The sequence below is a fragment of the Lissotriton vulgaris genome, chromosome 3_1 (assembly GCF_964263255.1).
Source record: "Lissotriton vulgaris chromosome 3_1, aLisVul1.2, whole genome shotgun sequence".
In the NCBI taxonomy this organism is placed as follows: domain Eukaryota; kingdom Metazoa; phylum Chordata; class Amphibia; order Caudata; family Salamandridae; genus Lissotriton; species Lissotriton vulgaris.
Window position 1 is genome coordinate 531,892,889 of NC_141689.1, and position 25,491 is coordinate 531,918,379.

A 25,491-nucleotide genomic window follows, 5' to 3' on the forward strand; every position below is an offset into this window, starting at 1 on the left:
TCACTTGACTTCTTTATAAATTATTCATCCTGAAGACCACTGCCCTTTACAGAAATACCCGTTTGAAATACCTGAAAAACTGTACTATAAGGCGTGCCACACACTCGAGAACTATACAGTATTTGTCCTGTGTGTCTGCGTTTGGGAACATTGCAAAGTTTTTTGATCAGACTAAATGTGCATCCGTTATGTGTTTGCATTATGCTGGGGTGTAAATATTTTGTTGAGAGTCAAATCAGGGTTTGTGATGTTAACTGTTTAGTATGAATATACTACATATGTAAATTATGAGTGAATAACATTTTTCTTTAAATAACCTGTTTGTAATGTATATATATTTATTTAATTTGATACTTTTACATGAATTTTCTTTTTTTATTATGACCATATCTTCTTGTACTTGATTTCCAATTCATAGTCACTCATTTTAAAAACTGTTCCAGCTTTTTGTGACCTGACTGAAATTTTGGGGTGCAATTTATGTACTAATTGGTCATGTAGCAAAAAGTTCCCAGAATCTGCCTCATAAACATTATTTAGGGAGGTCCCTATTTGGCATTCCTAGTGTTTGACTACAAACAGAGGGGTGCATAATACAGAAAAAAACTATACATGTGTTAGCTTGTTAGCTTTAGCTTTTCCTAACAAGAAACCTTTGTTTGTTTTTTTAAAGCCCCCTGTGTTGTTCGCTCAAAGGAACATCTACTGCTTTAAAAACATTGGGGCATATTATCAAGCACGGCGTTAACATTATCACCGCTTTAGCAGCAGAAAACTGTCACTAAAGCGTCGATAATGGGCTTGATAATACGCCGTAGAGAATGCCCATAGAAGCCTATATTCACACCAGAACATGGACTTCTATGGGAATTCACATGGGTGTATTATCAAGCCCATTATCGCCACTTTAGCTGCAGTTTTCGGCCACTAATGCGGCGATAATGTTAATGCTGTTTCTTGATAATATGCCCAATTTTTTTAAAAAAAGACATAGTAGTTTCAGGCAGTGGTTCGCTGGGCCACTGCCTGCTTCTGGCATGGCTACCTGAGACAGATTTCCAAAAGCAAAGCTGTTCAACAGGGAAGCGAAAACTGTTCAACAGGGACACATTCCCCTTGGGGAATGAATTACCTCCTCCTTTGATCTGTCTTTACCTTATCAATGTGTTCCTCCCACAATTGCATCCACAAATCATTGATATATCTCATTGTATATCGCAATTAAGAGGGAGCATCCCTTTCAGGCTCCCTTCTAATTGACATTTGAATGAGTTGCAAAACCCCTTTTGTGATTCAGAACGGCTCTCCCAAATCACAAAACTAGTATAGGACCTTTGAATGAAACCATTAGCAGTCGCAAACCAAGTGATTTTGCAAATCGCAAGGTTTGGTAGCACAAAATAAGTTGAATTTAGGGCTAGGGTATGGTTAGTTCACATTTAATCGGAAACAACTTAATTTATTGTTAGGGTACATGAAAACATTAGGGTTACAGTCAGGAATGGTGTGCTCAACATCTTGGTAGATTGAAGCATTGGAATATAAGTAATAGTCAATGCAATATTTGAAATCTTTCAAGGTAGATGAAGTAACAGTAGGTCGAAGTGATGGTAGACAAAAATGTTGTTGTGAATTGGTGGTTGAAGTAATCACATACATCCTTACTTAGGCGCTCATTAGGATGGCGGACGGACCCGAGGTGGAGGGACCGTCCGCAGGGGCAGCGGCGGTCCCTCCGGCGGAATTAGGATGTGACCGCCACCCTGGTGGTCACATCCCGTATATTTACCATTGCGGTGGGTGCTGCTTTAAGCAGCACCCGCCGCAAAGTTAAATACGCATGCTGTGCATTTGCATGCACAAAGCGGCAGGCACCGCGCGGGGCCTGCCGCATTGTGCATGCAAATGCAGGGGAGTACCATACCATAGGTACCCCCCATGTGCACCCCCACCCCCCTTCACCCTGTTCGTATACAAGTGACTAGTAAAATGCATTATTTTATTAACATGCCACTTTAGGAAGCAGCTCTACAGCAAGCTTGCTATGTCTATTGAAAACGTCCTACTAGTCCATGCATTTCCTATTCTCGAAGTATTTAGCAGAAGTTCACATTTTATGGGCTAATTACCTTAAATAAATAAGATTTGGTTTGTAAATGTCTGTCAGATTATATTTTTTCAAATAACTTTTTTTAGCCCTTCTAGAAAATATCTCTCCGTTGATTTTGAAAAGAAACTGACACTGGAAATACATCTCTTTTCATTTGTTTTCTTCATACATAGATAGACACTGTGGGACATATTTACTAAAAGTTAACGCAATGCATGGCAGCAAGCAAAGGTGCAAGAAAAAATAAACATATTTTACTCGTTATGCAATGGTCAGGGTGGAGTACCATTTTGGCACAATTCAAGTTTTAATGATTTCCATAAATCTTGAATTGCGTCACATTCAATAAGTGGATGCACAAGATCGCCCAAGCTCCACCCATGGAATGCCTACCACTATGATATGTAATGGAACGTAACGCAGAGCAATCTGTTGTGTTGCATTAATTTTCTTTACAAAGTCACGTGAGGTGGTGCAAATCATTCCTCGCGGGGCTTGGTAAATCTTACATAAGCCTTAACGTTGCCTTGCGGCACCTTGCACAACGCAAGGACAATGCAAAGGTTTAGTAAATCTGGGCCTGTATTTCCATCTTCCTGTTTTTAGAATGTAAATGTGATTGTTCCAGAAAAATGTTCTCAGGTTCTACTTCAACCCTGACCTGTCTGTCAACATGCCCATCAGTTATCAAAACTTAATTCAGTTGTTGTTGTATTTAAATGTGGCTTCTTCAGATCAGACTCCTTAGTATTTTGTGACATTGGGTAAATAAATCAATAAATACATGTTGTCCCGAACCCTAAAGCGTTGTGATATTTTTCATTAAGCAGAACATGTTCTTGTCACAAACATATAGCTCGGTCTTGGGTCGGTCACTCCTCGAGACTTTGGCAAGTCACACACAGTCTGTGAGCTAGCCAAGTGTCCATCTGCTCCGTGCCTATAACGAGGAGAGTGTCTGGTGCCGACAGTACAGATTTATATTTGAAAACTCTCCTCTCTGCGGCACACGATAACCTCCATTCCAAAGGTGCATTGGGCAGCAGGGGGTGAATAAAGAGGGGATACATGACGTTGGGGAGCAATGGGGAAAAGGGGCCCGATGACTGTCCTGAGTTTGGAGGTGGGGGTAGGAGGATGGGGGTTTCCACCAAGGGAAAGAGGAGAAACAGACTCGCTTTTTCAAAAACACAACAATTGTTTAGGAATTTGGGTAAGAATCGTGGGATTTTTATAAAGCTGACAAATAAATAATGTGACGATTTTTTTGTGTGCAAATCACAGAATAGTCATATCTTGGAGAGTCTGTCAGATGTGTTCCTACAGACTGCCAAGAAGTTTCTTTTTGGCTAACATGTCTTCATTTTTATAATGAAACTAAACAGAAAATAGGCCTCTCTCAAGTTATCCCTTGCATGACACTGACCTGTTCCCTCCACATTTTATCTCCATTTTTTAAAATCAAAGGCTGTAGATGTAAGTAAGGCTTTCATGTTTTACAGTCTACTTGATGATAACATTGGAAATGGGGAACGCCACTTTGCTCTTGGCACCTGAAGAAGTGAAAGAATAAGACTGCCCTCTTTCTCTCAGATACCTCGGAAATCACCTGTGGAGTCCCACATAGATCATCGCTGAGCCCGACTCACTTCAACATCTACATGGCTGCCCTCGCCGCCATGGTCCACCAACAAGGCCTCAACATCGTCTCTTAAGCTGATGACACCCAGATCATCCTCTCCCTCACCAAAGACCCCGCCACCGCCAGACTCAACTTCCAGAAAGAAATGCAGGGGGTCACCGTATGGATGACCAACAGCTGCCTCAAACTGAATGCCGAGAAGTCAGAAGTCCTTGTACTCTGAACCACCCCTTCAGTATGGGACAACATCTGGTAGCCAACAACACTCAGAAGCCCTCCCACCCCATCGGATCACGCCACAAAACTCAGCATTGTACTCAGCTCCTCCCTCACCATGAACCGACAGGTCACAGCTGTCGCCTCCAGCTGCTTCAACACCCTCCGCAAGACCTTCAAATGGATTCCCCCTGAGTCAAGAAAGACAGTCACCCAAGCACTCATCACCAGCAGACTAGACTATGGAAATGCTCTATATGCTGGCATGAACAAGTCCCTACTCCGGAAACTCCAGGTAATACAGAACATCGCCGCCCGACTCGTCCTCTGCATGCCCCGGCATGAACACATCAGCCAACACCTTCGAAAAATCCACTGGCTCCCCGTGGAGAAAAGAATCACCTTCAAAATCCTCACCCACGCCGACAAATGCCTGCACAACACCGGACCTGAATACCTCAACAACTGAATCAACTTCCACATACCCAAAACAAACCTTCGATCTTCCAACCTCGCACTGGCCAAAACCCCATGCATCCACAGAGCAGGAGGAAGATCCTTCTCTCACACTGTGGCCAAAACCTGGAACAAGCTTCCGGCACACATCAGACTAGTCCCCTCCCTGAACACCTTCAGGGAGGCCCTCAAGACCTAGCTCTTCGGCTAATGGAGTTGGGACCCTCCCTCTCAGCGCCTTGAGACCCTCACGGGTGAGTAGCGCACTCAACAACCCCCTGATTGACTGATTGATTGCATATAGTGCCTTGCACAGGGGAAGGTCATTATTATCATAAAATGACATAGTTTCACAGACTAAGCATGCCATCATTAGGGGGCACCAATTTACAACAACATCCCCTAAAACTCCCTCCTTTGAGTAAATGGGGTAGGTAGCATTATGAAAGCAAGTTTGCCCGAAATGCTGGAAACCCTTGCTCGTTTTGTGCATGGGTGACAACAAATAATGCACCTATATGTCCCAAAAAAAGTTCAAAAGTCTTGCCTTCTTTTTCTCACGGAGCATAGAAACCTACTACCCTCAGTGCCTATGATTACCATGCAAACTTTTTTCGGTAAGTTACCATGCCGGTAAGTATTTATTTGAATGATGTAACTATAATGTCATTTTTTAAAAAGGGGTGGTTTAGGAATTAGGGGGTGCGTAAAGGTTCAGGGTGGTGAGGGTTTTAAAGGATTTTAGGGCATAGTGGTGCGTAAATGTTTTACGTTTTTGTAGAGTTCAAGGATGGGTAAGGGTGGGGTAGGAGGTGAATTTAGGGTTCAGAGATAGGCGGAAATAGCAAGGTTATTTTTAGGATTCAGGGATGATTAAGGGTATGGAGCAGTAAGGGATTTTTAGTGTTCAGGATTGGGTAATCGTAAGAGGTAGTAAAAGGTAAATGTAAAAGGGTAGCAGAGAGAGGATAAAAATATAGTTGGATACGAGTCAATAAAACTGCAAATGTGTGGTAAAACCTTGAGTGGTCAACATTTTGTAATGCCCGGGGGGAAAAGGCATCAACTGTTATTTAACTTTACACCTTCATTTACCAGGGGCAGGGAGCATTGGTCACTGGGACTATTTTCATAAGCTCAAAGCATTTTACATAAAAATCAGGCGAGAAAGTGTGAAACATTCAGGTCAACAAAGGAGGTTCAACTTACCTCACTCATAGAAGGCAAGACCATCACAGGTAAGCTACTGTGACGTGTGTGTTTTAAGTGCCGCATAAGTTTTTGTTGCACGTGAACTTTTTCCTTCTCTTTCAACACGAGTCTCTGACCTTCCTTGAGTCGTTCAAGGTTTTGCTGATAGTCTTGAAGTTGAAGGCCAAGCTCCTCTTTTTTCTTCTGAAGAAAGTCTTCCTGGCTTTGGCATTCTTTCTCTCTTTCCTGAAGTCGCATCTCTTTCTGCTCCTGCTCCCGTAGTCTTTGCTCACACTCTCGATACCAGCGTTGCTGCTCCTGATGGAACTGATGCTGAAGTTTGTTCAAATTGACTGTTTCCTCTCTGTTTTTCTCCAAGGTCCGGTATTTCTCCTTGTCTTGGAGCATGCTCCCTCTAGAAATGTGTCCTCGGGTCGTTCTCTCACGTTCATTGAACAGCACCTTGTGAAGTTCAATATGGCTGTCTTGAATGGTCACAGCCGCCTATAAACACAAATGTAATTGTTCATTTATTCCCTCTTTATTATTACTACACAGTTTCACCGCCATGCAACCTTCCATGGAGATGGAAAAAACATCTATATTTTTTTTCTTAAACTAATTGCTAAATCTTTAAAGAAAAATCAGCTAAATTAAACCATGGGATGTTGCAATCTGTCCCAAGCTGCAATATGTTTGGCTCCTACATAGCACATACCCAGCACCATGAGGCAGTAGAGTGTTGTCCTTAGTGCAGGTTTAGTGATTAAGCAATTAAGTAATTGTACAGAGAATTATATAAAATCGCCCAGAAGAACAAATAGAAATTAAATATTGGCGTGGAAAGACAATCAAAGAGATTACTGTGCATAGACTCTCACAAGGCAATTGCAGGGTTATACTCAATTGACACTGCTGTGCTGTAGCACTGGACATTTGCAATGCTTGAGTACACCACGTTCTGCTGTCCCAGACAGGAAGTACATTCTCAAGTATCACTGCTCAGAATGTCTGTGTGTACACAGAGTGCACTGTAACACAAACCAAAGAAGGGTCATTCACGCCTGTGATGGGACTATGTGCACATGCACCGCTAACCCACTAATCAGATTTCGGTAGAGGTTTCAACATCCAACTCCAGGTTAGACTGCATCAATCCCACGTCTTTTAGCACTTTAATGTGTATCACACTCTCTTAAACCACTTCTGCTCTGACCTGTGCACTGGGATTTCAAAACGTGGAGTACCCGTTCACCTGAAGATTATCCGAACAACTGAAGAGTTTAAAATGTTTTTTACTGTAAAGAATTCACTGGCTTACATTTTTCTCAATTGACTAACTTGTATTATATTTCAGTAAACTACATCTTGTGAAGAGAACTTTCCTTTTCTTTCTTCTGGATGTTTGACCTCCTCAGGAAAATCCAGTGCTCCTGAGGTCTATTTCACACCTGTATCTGGTAGGAGCATGCTGCATATGCAGATGTTTTCTTAATTATATATCTATGTTATTCCTGGTGAGCGATTAGCACAGCCATTGGTGAACAGTAGAAAAGTGTGATGATTTGAAGGTGCAGAGCAGGAATATCGATGGAGAAATATCGTGGGACTTTAATATCGCCGCAGAAATATATTGACAAAAATATCGACTGACAGGTAAGTAATATTGATTACAAAAATATAGTTGTAATAAATATCATTTACAAAAATATAGTTGAAAAAAATATCGAATTAATAATAATGTTATGTATTTTAGTGTTTTAATGAGAATTGTTTGTCATTTTATTATATGTTTTAGAATTTTTCTAGTTATTAATTTATTTTAAGTTTAATTTTGCGTTATTAGTTCCGTAGCGGGTTGTGGGTTTATAGGGCAATAGGGTGGGAAGTAATCTAATTATATAAAATTAATTGATTAATTAATGTGTTATTGATTAATTAATAACAGTTTAATAATAGGTTGTTAATTAATTTCAATTAGTCAATTAATATTTAATTATGTTAATTGTTTAATTATTTTAGGTGTGTTTTGTGGTGTTTATATGTGGAAGGGTGTGAAGGGTGGTAAGTAATTAATTGTTTATTGACTAATTATTAAATATTGTAAAATTATTTACCATTAATTATTTATTAATTATTAATTGTAATTGTGTAATTAATTTTAGGTGTTTGTTGAGTTGTTTATTTGTGTAAATGGTGTGAAAGCTGGTAAGTATTTAATTTTTTATTGATTAATTAATAAATAATATTAAATTAATTTTCATTAAATAATTAGTAAATATTCAATTTAATTGTGTAATAATTTTAGGTGTGTGTTGTGTATATTATAGTGATAAATAATGTGTAATTCATTATTTTCTATTACCTTTGCTAATAGGAATATATTTACATTTTTATAATAATTATGTTAATATTGGAAATTAAATTTAATAAAAATGTTGATAATGTTGTTTTTTATTGTTGGGATCCCGCGCTTTCCCTACTGTTGCACTCACTGGAGTGGGAATAGTAATTTATACCCCTCCGCTATCCAGCGCTTTCCCTACTGTTGCACTCACTGGAGTGGGAATAGTAATTTTTACCCCTTCACTATCCAGCACTTTCCCTACTGTTGCACTCACTGGAGTAGGAATAGTAATTTTTACCCCTACGCTATCCAGCGCTTTCCCTACTGTTGCACTCACTGGAGTGCGAATAGTAAATATTACCCCTCCGCTATCCAGCGCTTTTCCTACTGTTGCACTCACTGGAGTAGGAATAGTAATTTTGACCCCTACGCTATCCAGTGCTTTCCCTACTGTTGCACTCACTGAAGTGGGAATAGTAAATTTTACCCCTCCGCTATCCAATGCTTTCCCTACTGTTGCACTCATGGGAGTGGGAATAGTATTTTTAGCCCCTATCCAGCACCTTCCCTACTATTGCAATCACTGGAGTGGGAATAGTAATTTTTACCCCTACACTATCCAGCGCTTTCCCTACTGTTGCACTCACTGGAGTGACAATAGTAAAATGTACCCCTCCGCTATCCAGCGCTTTCCCTACTGTTGCACTCATTGAGTGGGAATAGTAATTTTTACCCTCCCGCTATCCAATGTTTTAACTACTAATGTTTTTATTTTGTTATTAAATGGATGTATTATTTTTTTTATAGTTTAATGTGTTAATTAAATAAAGAACATTTTATTTTATTTTAAATTATTTATATATGTGTTTATTTTATTTATATATAATGAATAAAGTTTATTAAATTAAATAAAGATAATAGTCTATACAATGTATTTAAGTAAATATATGTATATGTACACATTTTTTGTGTTCATATTTATTAAATTAAGTTTATTTGTTATAATTAGTTCAAATATATTAAATTTAATTTATTTTGTTAATAATAATAATAATATTATTTAATTAATTTAATTTAAGTTGTTATTCTTTAAAGTCAATATTTTTTACATCTATTTTTTTTACATCAATATTTTTGAGTCGATATTATTGTACTTACCTGTTTAAGTATAGGGAGTCAATATTTTTGTAATTGATATTTTTACAATTGATATATATTCTGAAGGACCTCACGGCTTTTACAATTGATATATATTCTGAAGGACCTCACGGCAAAGAAATCTGTCAGCGCCATCACTACCTCGCCCGACCTCTGCAACAACATGGCTAATTTTTTCACAGATAAAATCAAGAAGATATACGACACCTTCCCCAAAGGCCCTCAGTCACCGGTAGGCGTGGGCGGAAAATCCGTTCCGCTCGCGGATTTTGCGGATTTTCGGGAAATCCGCAATCCGCGAGATTTGCGAATTTCCCGCAAAATCCGCAAATCCGCGAGCAGCGGATTTTGCTCGCACTGCTCGCACTGTTCGCGTGAGTTCGCGCCCCGCGAATAAGTGCAAAATTGCAGAAATACGATCTTAGCAAAACTGAAAGTAACTACTTACCAGGTTCAAAAGTTCAGGCTCATCATTAGTAGCCATTTCCTGGAGTGCTTCCTGAGGGGCCCCTCCAGAGTTCAGTTGCCAGTTGAAACTATTATGTGACCCTGCTCTGAACCTCAGAATAGTTACACATATGCCACAAAGGTCCTGAATTACAGCTAAGGGAGACAAGCAGGAGCCAGGCTGGAAGTTAAAATCCATTAATCAGCCCCTAATTCATTATTGTCAGTTGGGGCAGGGCAGGTGTTGTAACTAATTTTGCAACAATGAAAGCACTTAGCAAGTGCAAAAGATCACTAATCAGGGCGCACTAAGGAAGCAGGTGCCAGCTAAAAAAATATTCTGTGACACATGAATCAGCCCCAAATTAATTCAGGTCACTTGAGGCAGGGAAGGTGTGCTTTGCTTTGCCGAAAATAATGTACACTGGACAACCAGAGGGTGTGGTGATGAAACAGAGGGTGGCATGGGTGGGCCAGAGGGTGGCATGAGTAGTCAGAGAGTGGCAGTGGTGACAGAGAGTGGCAGTGATGAAGAAGAGTGTCCCAAACAGGCTGGACACGTAGAAACAACAAGTTCGCGAAACTTGCGACCCGACAGGTAAGTTCGCAATTTGCGAAAGTGTACAAAACCCTCGCGAACTGGCAGAAACACGGGCGAACACAAAAAAAAAAAAAATCCGCAAATTCGCGGGAATTCGCGGATTTTGCGGATTGCGAATCCGCAAATCCGCAAAATTCGCGAACGCGAGATCCGCAAAATTCGCTCATGCTTAGTCACCGGTCACCTTTGATCCTACCAGGCCTTCCCTCACTTCCCTTCCTACACTTGACCGTGAGACTTTCTCTAAAATCTGTGGAAAGATTAAATCCGGGTCTCCGGCAGATCCCTTGAAGCCTGACCTGTTCTGTGACGCTCATGTACTCATCACAGATCACGTTCGTGACATCATCAATCGGTCACTCTCCACTGCCAGTGTTCCCATCAAATGGAAGCAGGCATGGGTGTCCCCTATTCTAAAAAAACCCACTTTAGATCCCTCACTTCCGGAGAACTTTAGGCCGATCTCCCTGCTCCCTTGGCCTGCTAAAGTGGCCGAGGCACACGTCAATAACATCTTGTCCAACTTCCTCCTCACCAATAACATCCTGGATGACTCCCAACACGGGTTTAGAGCCGGTCATAGCACCGAGACGGCCTTGCTCAGTGTTTCTGAAGACCTCCGTTCCATTCTTGACGCCGGCGGTACTGCAGCACTGGTCCTATTGGACCTCAGTGCTGCCTTCGATACGGTGTCACATGAGGTCCTCTTGATGAGACTGGAGGAAATTGGAGTCATAGGGGCAGCCCTGGGGTGGTTCAGAGACTTCCTGTCTAACAGGTCTTTTAAAGTCTCCACCCCCCCTTACATCTCGAAGGAGCATAGCATTGGACAGGGAGTGCCGCAGGGCTCGTCCCTTAGCCCTACCCTGTTCAATGTCTATGTCCGCCCGTTAGCGGAGGTGGCCAGAAGGAATGGAATGGCTTTGGTATCATATGCAGATGATACCCAGTTGGTGGTGGCTTTGAATAACAACAGTGGTCTGGAAGCTCATCACTTTAAACAGACACTCATTGACATCACCAACTGGATGACGGCGAATTTTCTCCAATTAAACGCCGGTAAAACCGAGATTCTCCTCTTAGGAAAAAATACCGCATCCTGGGGAGATAATTGGTGGCCTGACATTCTGGGCCCACCCCCCAAGCCAAAGGACTGTGTCAAGAATCTAGGTGTCTGGGTCGATTCAGCTCTAAAATATACCATCCACACCAAGAAAGTGGCCGCCACGTGCTTCGGCATTTTACGCAACATCAGGCCCATCCTGAAGTTCTTTGACTGCCGCACCCGCCAGCTTATCGTCCAGGCGACGATCCTTTCTAGACTGGACTATGCCAGTTCTCTCCTTTTGGGAGCGAACCTGGCCGAAACCACCAGACTACAGAGAGTCCAGAACGCGGCTGCCAGGGCTCTGGTCGGCCTCCCTCGCCACTCTTCAGTCTCAGGAACCTTAAGAAAACTGCATTGGCTCCCGGTGGGAAAAAGGATCCAGTTCAAGGCTCTATGTTTAGCCTTCAAGATCCTCAAAACCGCCTCTCCCCCACTGCTGAGTCCCCTCTTGTCTGAGTACACACCTAGCAGATCTCTCCGCTCAGAGGGACAACATCTAGCGATCATTCCCCACACTAGACTTGCCAGAGTTGGTGGACGATCTTTCAGCCTCCTTGCTGCCAAGCTATGGAACAGCCTGCCTGTAACCATACGGGGGATGCATGATCTCTTAGCCTTTAGAAAGGCCATCAAAACCCATCTTTTCCAATAATCTGTTTTCTTTGTGCACCTTCATTCTGCACTCTGGTCAGCTCGCAGCGCCGGGACGCCCCTTGGCTGGGGCAGCCGCGCGCTATACAAATTTCCATAACATAACATAACATAACATCAATATTTTTAATGACTATATTTTTGTTAACAATATTTAAACATGGAACAGATTTGAATGGGATATTCGTATGGAACTCTTTAAAAAAATCCCCATAGAAAAGTCATATAATCTGATAGGATAGAGCAGTAACCCTATAAAAACATTGGATCATCACTGTTTGAGCTGTCCATAATAATAATACTCTACAGGACATGTGCCTATACATACTTCATGGGAGCTTCCTATACACGTTTTGCTATCACAAATTTCAAACAACCACAATATTACTCATTTGAGGTAGATGCTGGCATTAATGGCAGGTGACATTCATGGCAACAGAGAAATTATCACATTTTGTGACTCCAGGACCCAATACTGGCTCCACCACAGTACTCTGCATCCATTATTCAACCATCAGTAAACTTTATTACGTCTCATTATTGCTTTCTAATTCATATTTGCCCGAAGCCTAAATCACGTGCATTTTCTATTTGAGGTTCGCTAGCCACCAACCATTTACGTTCCGCAGGTTATACCTGCAGACGCAACTTTAAAGGCATTTAATGGACGTCGAACCCTTGAAGGTGATGTAGCACAAAGTTCATTTTACATTTGAAGGGGTGCAGCATAATCATGAGTAGTCCGCATCCGCATACATTCTTTCGTTGTATTTAAATGAGACATTAGAATGTGAATTGTAATAATGTGAGTCGTGATGTATTTTAAGACACTTCAATGTAAGCATGATAAAATCAACGTAGCATTAACGAATAGGTCCCAAATTCGTTTAGACCCCATCACCATACAACTGACAAAGTCACTTTGACCATCACCATTGCAAATCTTGCACTATGGCAATTGTCTCACGTTTATTTGTTTTGTTTTCCATGACATCACAGTTTATTTAGAGCTGAGCTTCTGTAATCCTGACAGTGCCTAGAAATCAGTACCTGACATTTGCATCCAACACAAACAAATATGAATTCATTGATATAAGCTGTGTTACCTGTATACTGTATAAGAGTCGGGTCAGGTTCTGTATGGCTTGTACAATCTGCAAAGCAATGGCAAGGAGTTGATAATTATGTTGAAATGCAGTTTGTGAACAGCACTTTACATCTTTTCCTCACAAGAAAAGAGACTGTCAATTATTGATTAGATACACATTTGCCATAACTTACCTCTGCCTGTGTGATTCCTGAGTAGCTTCCACACTCCACCTAAAGTAAATATACGGATGCAATGCTTTAACTAATCTGTATATTGAATATGTCAACTTTTCATATATATATATATATATACACACACATATATATATGTGTGTGTACATGTAATCATATATATATATATATATATATATATATATATATATATATATATATATATATATATATATATACAACGCAATCTTCATAACCTCCAACTTCTCGAAATGAAGACACAGACCCCAGGCTGCAGTAAGGGAGATTTTATTCAACCTCTCTATACATACATCAAGATAGACAGACAGACAGACAGACAGACAGACAGACAGACAGACAGACAGACAGACAGACAGACAGACAGACAGACAGACAGACAGACAGATAGATAGATAGATAGATAGATAGATAGATAGATAGATAGATAGATAGATAGATAGATAGAGATATGTGAAATGATCAAACTCATATCCACCAGCTATAAGCCTCTGCAAATTTATGGGGAAACTTCAGGAATCAACATCTGCTATCTATTTATGTTATATATTATGTTATTGAGATTTATACAGCACGCAGCTACTCAAAGAGTGTCCCAGCGCTAAACAGATATAACGATACACGCAGCAATAACGTTTGCAAGTTGTCAAAAGAGCCAAGACTTTTTTTTTCTTGAAGGTGGAAAGTTTAAGTGTAGTGAGTAGTTTCAATGGGAGTTTATACCATGTAACCGGCCCTAGATTACATTCTAGTAGCACAAGGCATTTCCCTCCTTACAAAGTGAATCTTGAATAAATATCATTTCTATTACTATGTCTGGCTTTTTCAAACTTGTAAACATTTCTTACAATTTTAATCTATTTTTCCAACCTTCCAAAATAAAATAATAATTAGCAAGTTTGTAATATAAATAGGTCTTCCTTATTAACAGTAATATCAGTTCTGAGGTCGACTTGTACTCCATATTAAAATATAACCATTTTCAAAAAGTTGTTAAAAGTTTTGTTTCCAATTCACTGGAAAACCAAATCACATGTTTTCACTCCTAACTCTAGTGCACAACCTATTCCAGTCAATTACTCCTTTCACCCTCTCAATCAGAAGTTGCAAGAGATTTTATAATTTGGCAGATAAACTCAAATTTCCAGCATTCTCCAATATTTATTAATGAAACCTATTCCTTCTATCTGGAATAAACCATTTGTGCTCCTACCACAGGGCTGTGCATACCTGTTTCCATCAACCATTCTAAACCTTTCTATCTTATTATACACCTGGGGAGCAATCTGACTAAAACTCAACCATAAAGGAGCTCACCTACTTAGCTAATAGAAAACATTGATTCTTTAAACAATGACAGTTCCAGTCTCCTCCTACACACCATTAATTTGGGATCTTAACAAACCCATGTTGTGTCTCGTTCCACTGGTTTCTGCCGCAACTAAGTTCAATCTTAACTATTGATTTTTATCTGAGTTAAAAGCTGAACATCTTATGACAACTTGAAACTGTCTAGTGGTACTTGTATTCACAGATTTCTGTCAAGCCTACAAAATCCAGTTTTTAGGAAAATAGAGTCTAGCTAACTATCTTTAGAGCTGGCAACTTTGCTAAAGAACTCTTGCCTAGTGTTTTAAAATTCTTTCCACCTCCATTGCTCATCTACGTAGCAAGGGGCCAGATGTACTGAACTATTTTGCAGGTCTCTCTAACGTATGAATCTATTTTAGAAGTTGGCATACTTTTACTGACTTCTAAAATGGTATTGCAAAATGGAACTGCAAATAGATACCAACCACAATTTGGAGAGGGCTTGTCGCTAAATTGCCAATTAGTATCCTTTGCATCAATGGTCTGTGACCTGATATCCAGGTGCAAACCACAGAAGAGTTTCTGAACTCCAAGTTAGGGTGGTAACTCTTTTGCAAAAGGGTAAGGGTCCCCTTTGTACCCCTTCCCTTTAGTGAATGTTGAAAAATGTTTAATGGGCCACAGCCAACTCTCAAAGAGGCTTTTCAAAAAAGGAAACAATTTTTTTTAAGCATCTGTGTTTTCTTTAAGTAAAACGGGCTGCTTTTAAAAAAATAGTGTTTACTTATTTAAAGACAATTACAGATATATGGCGTCCTTCTGACCCTTGCAGGTCACCATCCCTTGGATCGCTACGAATCTGAGTGAGTCAGAATTTGCAACCTTCTTCATGAATATTAATGAGAAATGTTGGATTGCGAACCATTCCAATTTTAATTTTGAGAACTGACCTCTTGGTAAATCGGTGGGGGCGCTAGTGGGGAATCTTGCATGTTAGAACGGTGATAAAGAAAGTAGTGACTGCACGTCACAAACATGCTGAATAGCAGTAGGGTGAAGGCTCTTTTTATGTGTGGTCACTGAAGAAAACACCTTTAAAGCAGGTCTAATGATGCATATCCAAAAAACCTACAAAACGATTGCTCAGTTTCAGTCTCACTTTTTAAAGCACAGCCTTGTGCAAATGTCTCATTCACCAAACTAATAGTGAAACACAACTTGCTGTATCTATATCTGACCAGAACCTAGGATTCCAGAAGCACAACAGTCACAGTCAACATACCTAATCACATGCTCTGACTGATGATCAATAGGGTATTATTGGTTCACATGTTAGAACACTCTAAGAGAACCTATAAGGTTTTGGTAAAGTATGTTTGCTTAAAACAGATACCTTATCCTCTCGGTAAGATTCCTCAATTTCAGTTTGAATTTGACAGGCACTGAGATCCGAGTCGCAGGAGCCTCCTTCCTTAACCTCTGTGTTCAGAGCTGAAAAATGGAGAGTTGAACATAGCGTCTATCATAAAGAAATCTGCACACTAGCATTCATTATTTTTGAGCACCAGGATACCCTTAGATTTGATAGTACCAATGTCAATAGTTTATAAACATTTAGTTATTGAGAAACAGAATTAATGTGCAACTAAATTTCCATCATTAGAATCAAGAGAAATGGGTTTACAGCCAATCGTCCTGTGCCTGATCTCAGCTTTGATGTCTTACTATTACGATTTTCATTGTGACATTTTCTGCCCACTTTATCACATTGGTTAACCAGCAAGTGAGAGCGGCAGGCAGTACTTAGGGGCCTATTAGGATGGCGGACGGACCTGCGTCCGTCCGCCACCCCAGAGGAGGACGGACCGTCCGCAGGGGCTGCGGCGGTACCTCCGTGCAAATTAGGATGTGACCTCCACCCTGGCGGTCACATCCTGTATGTTTAACATTGCGGCGGGTGCTGCTTGAAGCAGCACCCACCGCAATGTTAAAAATTCAGGCAGTGCATTTGCATGCACAAAGCGGCTGGCACCGCGCGGTGCCTGCCGCTTCGTGAAGGCAAATGCAGGGTGGTACCATAGGTGCCCCCATGTGCACCCCCACCCCCCCTTCACCCTGGGGGTCCGCAACGGGCCCTTAAAGAAAAGACCGTATGCCTTTCTACGGCGGAAATGCAGCCATGAAAAGGCATAGGACCGCTGACATCCTAATATGGCTGGCGGTTTCTGATAGACACCACCAGCCGTGTTAGAGCTTTTCCGCCGCGGTCGAAAGGCGACCGCGGCGGAAAAGCGGCAGACAAAAAAAAGATCCCCCAGCCATCATATTCTGGCGGGGTCTTTTTTCAGTCCGTAGCGGTTGATCCGCATCCTCCGGGCCGGCGGTGGCTTCCGCCGGCCCGGAGGATGCGGAATAACCGCAATCATAATCGGCCCCTAAGTTTGTAAAATGAGGAGTGCCGGTACCCAAAGCTCTTCTCGGAAGCCTGAATCCTGCTCTATTAATGTCTGTGTGCCGAATGCGTAGTCTTGAATCCTCCTCATGCCTTTTTAATCCGCAATCAGATACTCCATGATCCATTATCTCTCTTGCGTGTTCCTGATTTGTCCCTTTGTGACAGTTTTTCCGTCTTTCTCATTCCCTGTCTGTGTTTGTTTTTCTCTCTTTGTTGCTGTCTGATGAGGGAAAATAAGTGCTTATCCCTAGAAAAGAGTGCTGGTGGCCCCCACCAGCAACCACCAGCTCAAATTATGCACTGCAGGAGCACTGTTTCAATGTCAGTGTGTGGCAATTAAATGTTTGTATAGTAGAAGAGCTAGTATAGAGTTTAAGTGGGACTTTGTTTTCTATTTTTTTGTAGTTAACCCAAGAACACAAACCTTTGGGTACGGTAGCCGTCTTCCAAGTTTTTTCGATCGAGTGCTGGGCACCAGTTTCCAGTGAATCTTTGGCATGCCTATATGTGTGGTAAAACCTGCACCTGGTCCTTGACATCCAGAGCAGGAATACAAAGCTACCTGAAGCATCTTCCCCAGTATCTGGGTAGTTGGATATCTGAAATATTCCCATCAACACCCATTTTTTCACTGGGGTTAAGGAAATACGTTGCTACACGGAGAATACATTTGCTTTTTCACATTTCCATCATTGTACCAAAGTCTACTGGAACAGGCATAGAGGTCCATATGTACACCTTGTTATCAAAAATATGTACATATCCCAAAGTGTATTTCTCAAGGGGGTGTGCAAATCCTCAAAATACACAATTGGAAGTAAATTGTAGCCAACAATTTGCAATGCATGCATTTTCTTTTAAATGGGACCCTGTGTCTTGGTAGTAAATGGACATAAAGATTGAACATGAAACAGTTCTACTGGAAATATAAGTTAATCTTTCTATAAAGTTTACTTCTACTGAAAGTAACTTTCAGTTTTCCGCTATCAGAAATGACATCAAGTGCTATTTGCTCAGCACATACCACAAACAGGCTTGTCTATGACAACTTGTGTTAGTTATTAGACATAATGATCATCAATCTTTGAAATTTAGAAATCAATGTCAATCTGTGATAAAGAAACCTGGTGACTTAAGTTTGCTCGCCATTCTTTCAGACAATTACTATTTGAAAAACTATATTTGGAGTTCAGACAGCAACCATCGGTCCCTGTACAAGGTATATGTACAAATGCTGTATATTTGGGAGTGAAAATCTCTGCAAATATTGATGAATTAATTGCACTTAATTACAATTCATTATTGAAAGAAGTAACTCTCTACTTTAAAAAATGGCATAAGATACCACTTAGCTTAGTAGGACGGATTAACTTTATTAAAATGAAAATAGTTCCTAAATTTCTTTATTTATTTAGATCAGTTCCCCTATGACCCAATAGCCTTTTTTTTCAAAAAACTTGATGGGATATGCAGTAGCTATATTTGGGGGTACAAAAAAGCTCGTAGATCGACTGAGCTGCTGAAACTTCCAATTGAAAAAGGAGGGCTGACCTTCCCTGATTTAAAATTATACTTCTTTGCTACTTTTTTTGGTCGTCTTCGAAGTTTGCTCAAAACGGAAAATGTGTTATTTTTTTATCAGTTTATGCGGGGCCCTGATTGTAACCAATTCCTGGCTAGAGTCAACGATCCAAATTATTTCAAGCGGGTTAAGTTCAAGACTGCTAGGGATATCATTAGAATTTGGAATCAAATTATGATTTATGGTAAGATCACTTTCTTTCACGCAGAATTACAACTTTGGGGCAATCCGGGACTTCCTGGAATTTTTTCGGACGGTGCAGGGATTTTTTGGACCAGCTGTGGTGTTAATACTTTAGGTGATCTTTATGGTCCTGATGGCTTACTGGATTTTACATCACTTAAATCCCTTTACAAATTAAGGGGGTCATTAGGATGGCGGACGGACCTGTGACCATCCGCCACCCCCGAGGTAGAAGGACCGTCTGCATGGGCAGCGGCGGTCCCTCCATGCAAATTAGGATGTGACCGCCACCCTGGCGGTCACATCCTGTATCTTTAACCTTGTGGCGGGTGCTGCTTGAAGCAGCACCCGGCCCAAGGTTAAAAATGCATGTATTGCATTTACATGCAAAAAGCGGCAGGCACCGCGCGGTGCCTGCTGCTTTTTTCATGTAAATGCAGGGGGGTACCATAGGTACCCCCCATGTGCACCCCCCACCCCCTGACACCCTGGGAGCCCGCAACAGGCCCCCAAACTGAAAAGACCACATGCTTTTCCAGGGCGGAAAAGCCGCCGTGGAAAAGCATGTTTCCTGCCCCATCCTAATATGGCTGGCGGTGTCTGATAGACACCGCCACCATATTAGAGCTTTTCCGCCAGAGTCGGAAGGCGACCGCGGCGGAAAAGCGGCGGACGGTTTTCCTGTCCGCCGATGACCCCCCAGCCATCCTAATCACCGCAATCCTAATCGGCCCCTAAATGACGGTATGTACTTTAAATATATTCAAATTCAGGACTTTTTAGTCCGGAAAATGAAAATTAACGAAGTCGGTCATTCTGATATTTTAAATTGTCTCTATTCTGACCGGACCAAATCACTTATTAGTGAAGGCTATCGACACTTAATCCATGTAAACGTGGATGATTGTTGTAAATTAGCTGCCAAATGGACCACTAGAATGGGATTAAATATAACACCAAATGAGATATCTGCGTCTCTTTGTCAAATTAACCAGGTGTTTCAGTCTTCTAGTTTAAGACTTCAATTATATAGAACTGTTTTCAATTATATTACACTCCTCAAAGAATTTCCAGTTGGTTACCAAATAATCTATCTAGTGATCGTACTAAATGTCCTAAATGCAATTTGGTGGCTGCTGATTTGGAGCACATGCTTTTTTCCTGTCCCTCTTTGGTCGAGTTTTGGAAAGGAATTGAAGGTGTTCTTATCAAGAAGCAAATTATCTTCCCGCCTTTTTCAGCACACTTGATTTTATTAGATCTACAGGATGTAAATAGCCCACATAAAGATCTAAACACTTTTTTATTTGCTTGTGCAAGATTGATAATAGCTAGGGCCTGGATTTCCCCGAAACCCCCGCATGTTATGGAGTGGTGGACTCTAGTCAATGAGACGTACACCATGGAATTAGCACTTGCAAAGATAAGGGGCTCCCGCTCCTTGAAAAAACGAGAGAGAATTTGGGGAATGTTTATTCGAATTTATGACTTTTTTTTTTATTTATTTTATCAAAAGGAGAAGGAAAAGGGAAGAAAGAGGGAAAAAAGGGGAAGTAAGGGAAGGGAAAAAAAGTGTTAAGACTAGTACAATTAGGCAATTAGGATATCTGTTTTATTATTTTATGAAATTATTGTCATAATGGATACCTCTGTATTATTAACTTACAATGAGATGCTTAATATCATGTTTAGATTGAATGAATTTTTCTGTTTTTGTCTCTCTCTTGCAATGAAAATAAAAACATTTTTTATAAAAAGGAGTTCAGACAGCACCAGTGTTGCTCAAAGTATATAGGTTTTCCACACATCCCATTTGTTTTGACATAGCAGCTCATGTTGTTTTTTAATACTCTCAATTACACAGAAGATAGCTCTCAACACTACCATCATCAAATACTAAAGCCCTTCACAGGGCCAGACAAACACAATGCCATACCTACTGAGTATTAGGGGCAACTTGGAAAGTTATTCAAAAATATGTATCACAGCAGTACTTAGTGCTATATGAATTAAGGCAGAATGACTTTAAAAAGTGTGGAACAAACTGCGGTGTGGGCACCTACTGCATGATTGTTCTTACTTCTACTCTAATGTCTTGCCATAAGGTCAACCATATTTTACTTACATTCTGAAGATGATGCCAGGATTTCATCTGCGCTGTCATAGGACGTAAGTCTGTTTGGTGAAGCAGATGTTTCAGAACTCTCCTCCACTGAACTGATAGTGCTGTCAAGTTGTGAAGTTACAGCCACCTGGAGACTTTCAGCTACAGAGAAACATGTTGCTCATTACAAACTTTTTTTTATTTTAAGTAAGGTGATTCTACATTATTAGAACATTGTTGTGTTGAGAGCACCATTGAAGACACTGGAGTAGCTCAGAGTCATTAATGTCTGGTACAGGCCTTTGCTCAAACATTTCAAAGTTTTTTTCCCAGTTTTTCCTTGTATAATTTAGAACATTCTACAGCGAGTGGGTAGGCTTGTTGTTGAAGGCCCTTTCTCTCGATGTAAGCTCGAACCTCATTTTAGGGCCTTTAAAAACCAGTATAGCCTGCAGCTGTGTGAGGACTGAAGTATTTTGCCGAAAATAGTTTTGGTTGCACTACATTAGAATGCTGAATATCAAATCATCAAGATGCAGGAATGTAAAATAACTCACATCAGGCACGGCCCGTGCCGGGCGTTATACTGGGGCGGTGACGTCAGGCAGGGGAGGGTCAGGGTGGGGGGTTGTAAAATGTGGTACATGGACCATTAGAGGTAAGTACCGAAAAAATAAATAAATAAAACTTATTTTGTTGCCCACGCTGCATTGCCAAATGTGATGCAGCGTGGGTAACGAAATTCGTTTTATTTATTTGTATCGGTACTTGACCCTCCCCTGCCTGACGTCACCGCCCCATTGTAACGCCTGGCACGGGCCGTGCCTGACTCACATTAGACTGCTATGTAAATGTACGGAACTGATGTGAAAACTACAAGAAAAAACAAGATTATAAGATTTAATTATTTGAACCCCTGAAGAAGGGTTCTGTTGAACCCGAAATGCATAGGGCTGTTTTCTTTTTCTTTTTGTATAATTAATTTTGGTTACACATGATATTAACCATTTTGCATTGATTGTTAATTGTAACATAATACAACACGTATCAAATGATTTGTATAATGATAATACAATAATTTTGATTTAATGTCACACTAAATACTCTTGAGCAAACTTTCCATCTACTTACCTTATTTAATGAGCAAAAAGTAAAAATTGTGATTAAATGTACATAATTCACCAGAAACCCTAGGGACTTATAAGGTGAGCACCTAGCAGACCGAGTTCCGTCTAGGTCTCTACAGAGCAGTTCACATTAGACTGCCACATTAGACTGTTAGTTACACATGTTACATGTTACATTAATAAATTCCAACACTGGGAACAGACAGTAAAACCAACTCTTCTTCATTTTATCATGATTACATGATTTCTTTTCATAGAGGGTGTTAGAAATTGGGTTACTGGTTGAGGGGATTGAAACCCTACTCAATCAGCAGCCACAATTTCTGTCCATATGAAGTCACAAACAAACTCCTAACTAACCTGTGCTTAAACCTTTGATAGCTTGGGACAAAGCAGTCAGGATTAACTTAGAGGCAATATATAAAGGGGCAGATTTATGTTAACTGGCGCATCCCCAGGGATGCGCCAGTTAACATGCGCCACAGTGCGCCACAGCTCCGCCAGCCATGGTGCGCCGCATTTATAATGCGGCGCACCATGGTGCAAAAACGGCACAGATGCGTGACGCATCTGTGCCGGAAATGTGGCGCATTGCTGGAGTTGCGTCACAAGCGCGACGCAGCTCCAGCAAGGCTCGGGGGTGCCCCATTTTAACAATGCTGCGTCAAGACCTACGCCTGCTTCAAGCAGGTGCAGGCTTTTGACGCAGCATTGGCTTAAAAGTGACTGAGTGAAATCTCATAGATTTCACTCAGCCACTTTTGCGAGGCGCACCTGCCCCGGAACGCCCACCCTGCGCCGGAACGCCCACAAGCGGCGCAGGGCTTTACAACGTGACGCATCTGCCTAGATGCGTCACGTTGTAAATCGTTCGTAGGGATGCGCCACGTTTACGCCGCCTTGCGTGACGCAACAGCGGCGTAAACGTGGCGCAAGGGCCTCATAAATCTGCCCCAAAGTATTTATGCAGCATTTCAAATTCAAACAGTAATAAAGTGAAAACAGAACACAAGAAAAATCACACACCAATTTAGAAAGCCAGGGTAGAATTTAACATCACATTGACACAAATCCAATTAGTAGCACTGGAGATATGCAAATTGAAATATTAAAGTGAAAATTGGGCCTATCATTAAATAATGATGTATTACTAAAAGAGACAAGCAGGTCTTTAAAAAAATGGCATACACTACCGATTGGGATTATTGGTAGAGTTAATATTATTGAAATGAAAATTTTGCCTAAATTCCTCTACCTTTTCCGTGCCATTCCTCTCCGCTTTACAAACACATTTTTTTAAAAACTGGATGGAACATTAAGTAGTTTCATATGGTGATGGAACATTAATTAGTTTCATATGGGGAAGGCAAGGCGAGCGATAGATCGGCTAAAACTCCCCTTTAGCCAAGGCTGTCTAGAGTTCCCAGACTTTAAAACATACTTTTGGTCAGCTTGTTTTATTCGATTACGCAGCCTTACTAATCCAGCCAATATTATTTTTAGTCACAAGTTTATTTTGGGGGCAGAGAGCCATATGTTCTTATACAGACTCAATGATCCCAACTACTTTAAAAGGGTAAAATTTAAGATGATACAAGATGATGTATATACCTGGCATTCAATCCTGCTAAGCAAGAATATCTCATGCTATCATAGGGAGCTGCCTCTTTGGCAGAACCCAGGATTGCCTGAGATATTCCACGATACGGTCGGCAGGAAATTGGTTGGCAGTGGAGTTAACTGTATGGGGGACCTATATGATTGGATGTATGACGGTACAACGCGTGCTTTTACAATGCGTACTTTTACGACGCAGGTTTTACAACGCAAGTCGTTACAGCGACTTGCCTTGGGGGGCGCTGGATAGTGAATAGTTTGATTTACTATTCCAACTCCAGTCCCCGTGGATAGTAGGGAAGGTGTTGGATAGTAAATTAAACTATTCCCTATCCTAGAGCGCCCTCCAGCGAAAGTCGTTGTAACGACTTTCGTTGTAAGACCTGCGTGGTAATGGTACCGGGTTGTAAAAGTTTCATGGTAAAGGATGTTCCCCCATATGATTATAACGGCTTTGTCTCATTTGAGAGCTTACAGAGAAAACATAAGCTACCGGGTCTATGCTTTTTAAATACTACCAGATTCAAGACTTTTTTTTAAACATTTAAAATTGGAGAACACAAATGATTCTGAGATATGGGGTCTTCTCAATGCTGGGGGATCAAAATATCTGATAAGCAGAGCATATAAATGGCTTAGCATTGGGAGACCCGACGATTGTGGTGGACTGGCGGAAAGGTGGATCGGAATATTGGGGATTCGGTAGTGGCTGGTGCTATTTCACAGGCCCTTAACACCATAGACAAAGCCGTACATGTGACTAATTTGAGACTGCAACAGCACCGTATGATTTGTCTTTTATATTATACTCCGGATCGAAATGCAAAATGGTCACTGGGTAATAATGCTAATTATGAACGGACAAAATGTCCAAAATGTGAGTTAAATGAGGCAGACATTAAGTATATGTTTTTGAAATGTCCAGAACTAACAACATTTTGGCAGAAAGTTGGGGATGTTCTACATCAAAAACTAGGGATAGGAGTACCTTTACTGATGTCCGAGGTTATGATGGGATATAGGTTTAGAAATTTAAACTGTAATAGCTTGGTTTCTATCTTACTAGTAGCAGCAAGATTAGTTATAGCTAGGGTGTGGACATCTCCGAAACCTCCAACTGTGAAGGATTGGTGGCTGTTAGTAAGACAGATCTCCGATATGGAATTTTCATTGGCTGGGTCGAAAGGGACTCATTCTATGACTAAATGTACGGCAATATGGGGACGCATTTTTGAATGAAACTTTAAACTGCTAAAACTCTCCATTTATTCTTTATTTATTTACATTTTATTTATCCTCTTTTTTTTGTTTTTTCTGAAGGATTATATCAGATGATTATTTGTTTATATAACATGTATCTTATTGGTTCATATTTTGATGCCTTTATCTGGTCAATAAAAAATATTTAAAAAAAAAAAAAGAAAATTGTGCCTAAAAGCCCAAAGCGGCAAAGTCACACAAGTAAAGCCCAATCACGATGGAGCATGGACCGGATACAGGGACCAAGTTAGCCCGCTGAACAAAAGTATGTTAAGTCCTGATTTGCAGAGCACTGCAAGATCCTGCATTGGGGATGCTTCACGCAGCTGTGGTTCAAAGGAGCTTCATGGCTGCAATGCAGACCCATGAGTCGTCTTTGAGGATGCCATTGATGAGGGCTGCGGGATGGAATGCAAAGTCTTATGCTGGGACTATGTTGCGCTGCAGTAGTTCTAATTAAGCTGTGAGGAATTGCATTGTGCTGCGTCGTTTCTGCTTTCAGAACCAAAGCTGGGTAGCCAGAGCACCTTCAGGCCCATTTCCAAGGGTCCAGGACTGGGGTGGCACCACTTGGAGGGCAAGACTCACAGCAAGAAGAGTCCAGCTGCTGGGATCAACGTGGTTGG

General features: G+C 40.9%; 1 protein-coding gene across 6 annotated transcripts in view; it reads right to left on the bottom strand.

Annotated features, from left to right (window-relative positions):
- ARHGEF28 (Rho guanine nucleotide exchange factor 28) overlaps window positions 1–25,491 on the bottom strand; it is a 954,264-nt gene that overhangs the window by 36,569 nt on the left and 892,204 nt on the right. For all 6 annotated transcript variants that reach the window (XM_086960785.1, XM_086960787.1, XM_086960786.1 and 3 more), the window contains 5 exons: window positions 20,883–21,023; window positions 15,931–16,028; window positions 13,209–13,247; window positions 13,034–13,081; window positions 5,634–6,119 (listed from right to left, as the gene is read on the bottom strand). In XM_086960785.1, the coding sequence (XP_086816911.1) occupies window positions 5,634–6,119; window positions 13,034–13,081; window positions 13,209–13,247; window positions 15,931–16,028; window positions 20,883–21,023 (812 nt within the window). The remainder of the gene's footprint in view (window positions 1–5,633; window positions 6,120–13,033; window positions 13,082–13,208; window positions 13,248–15,930; window positions 16,029–20,882; window positions 21,024–25,491) is intronic.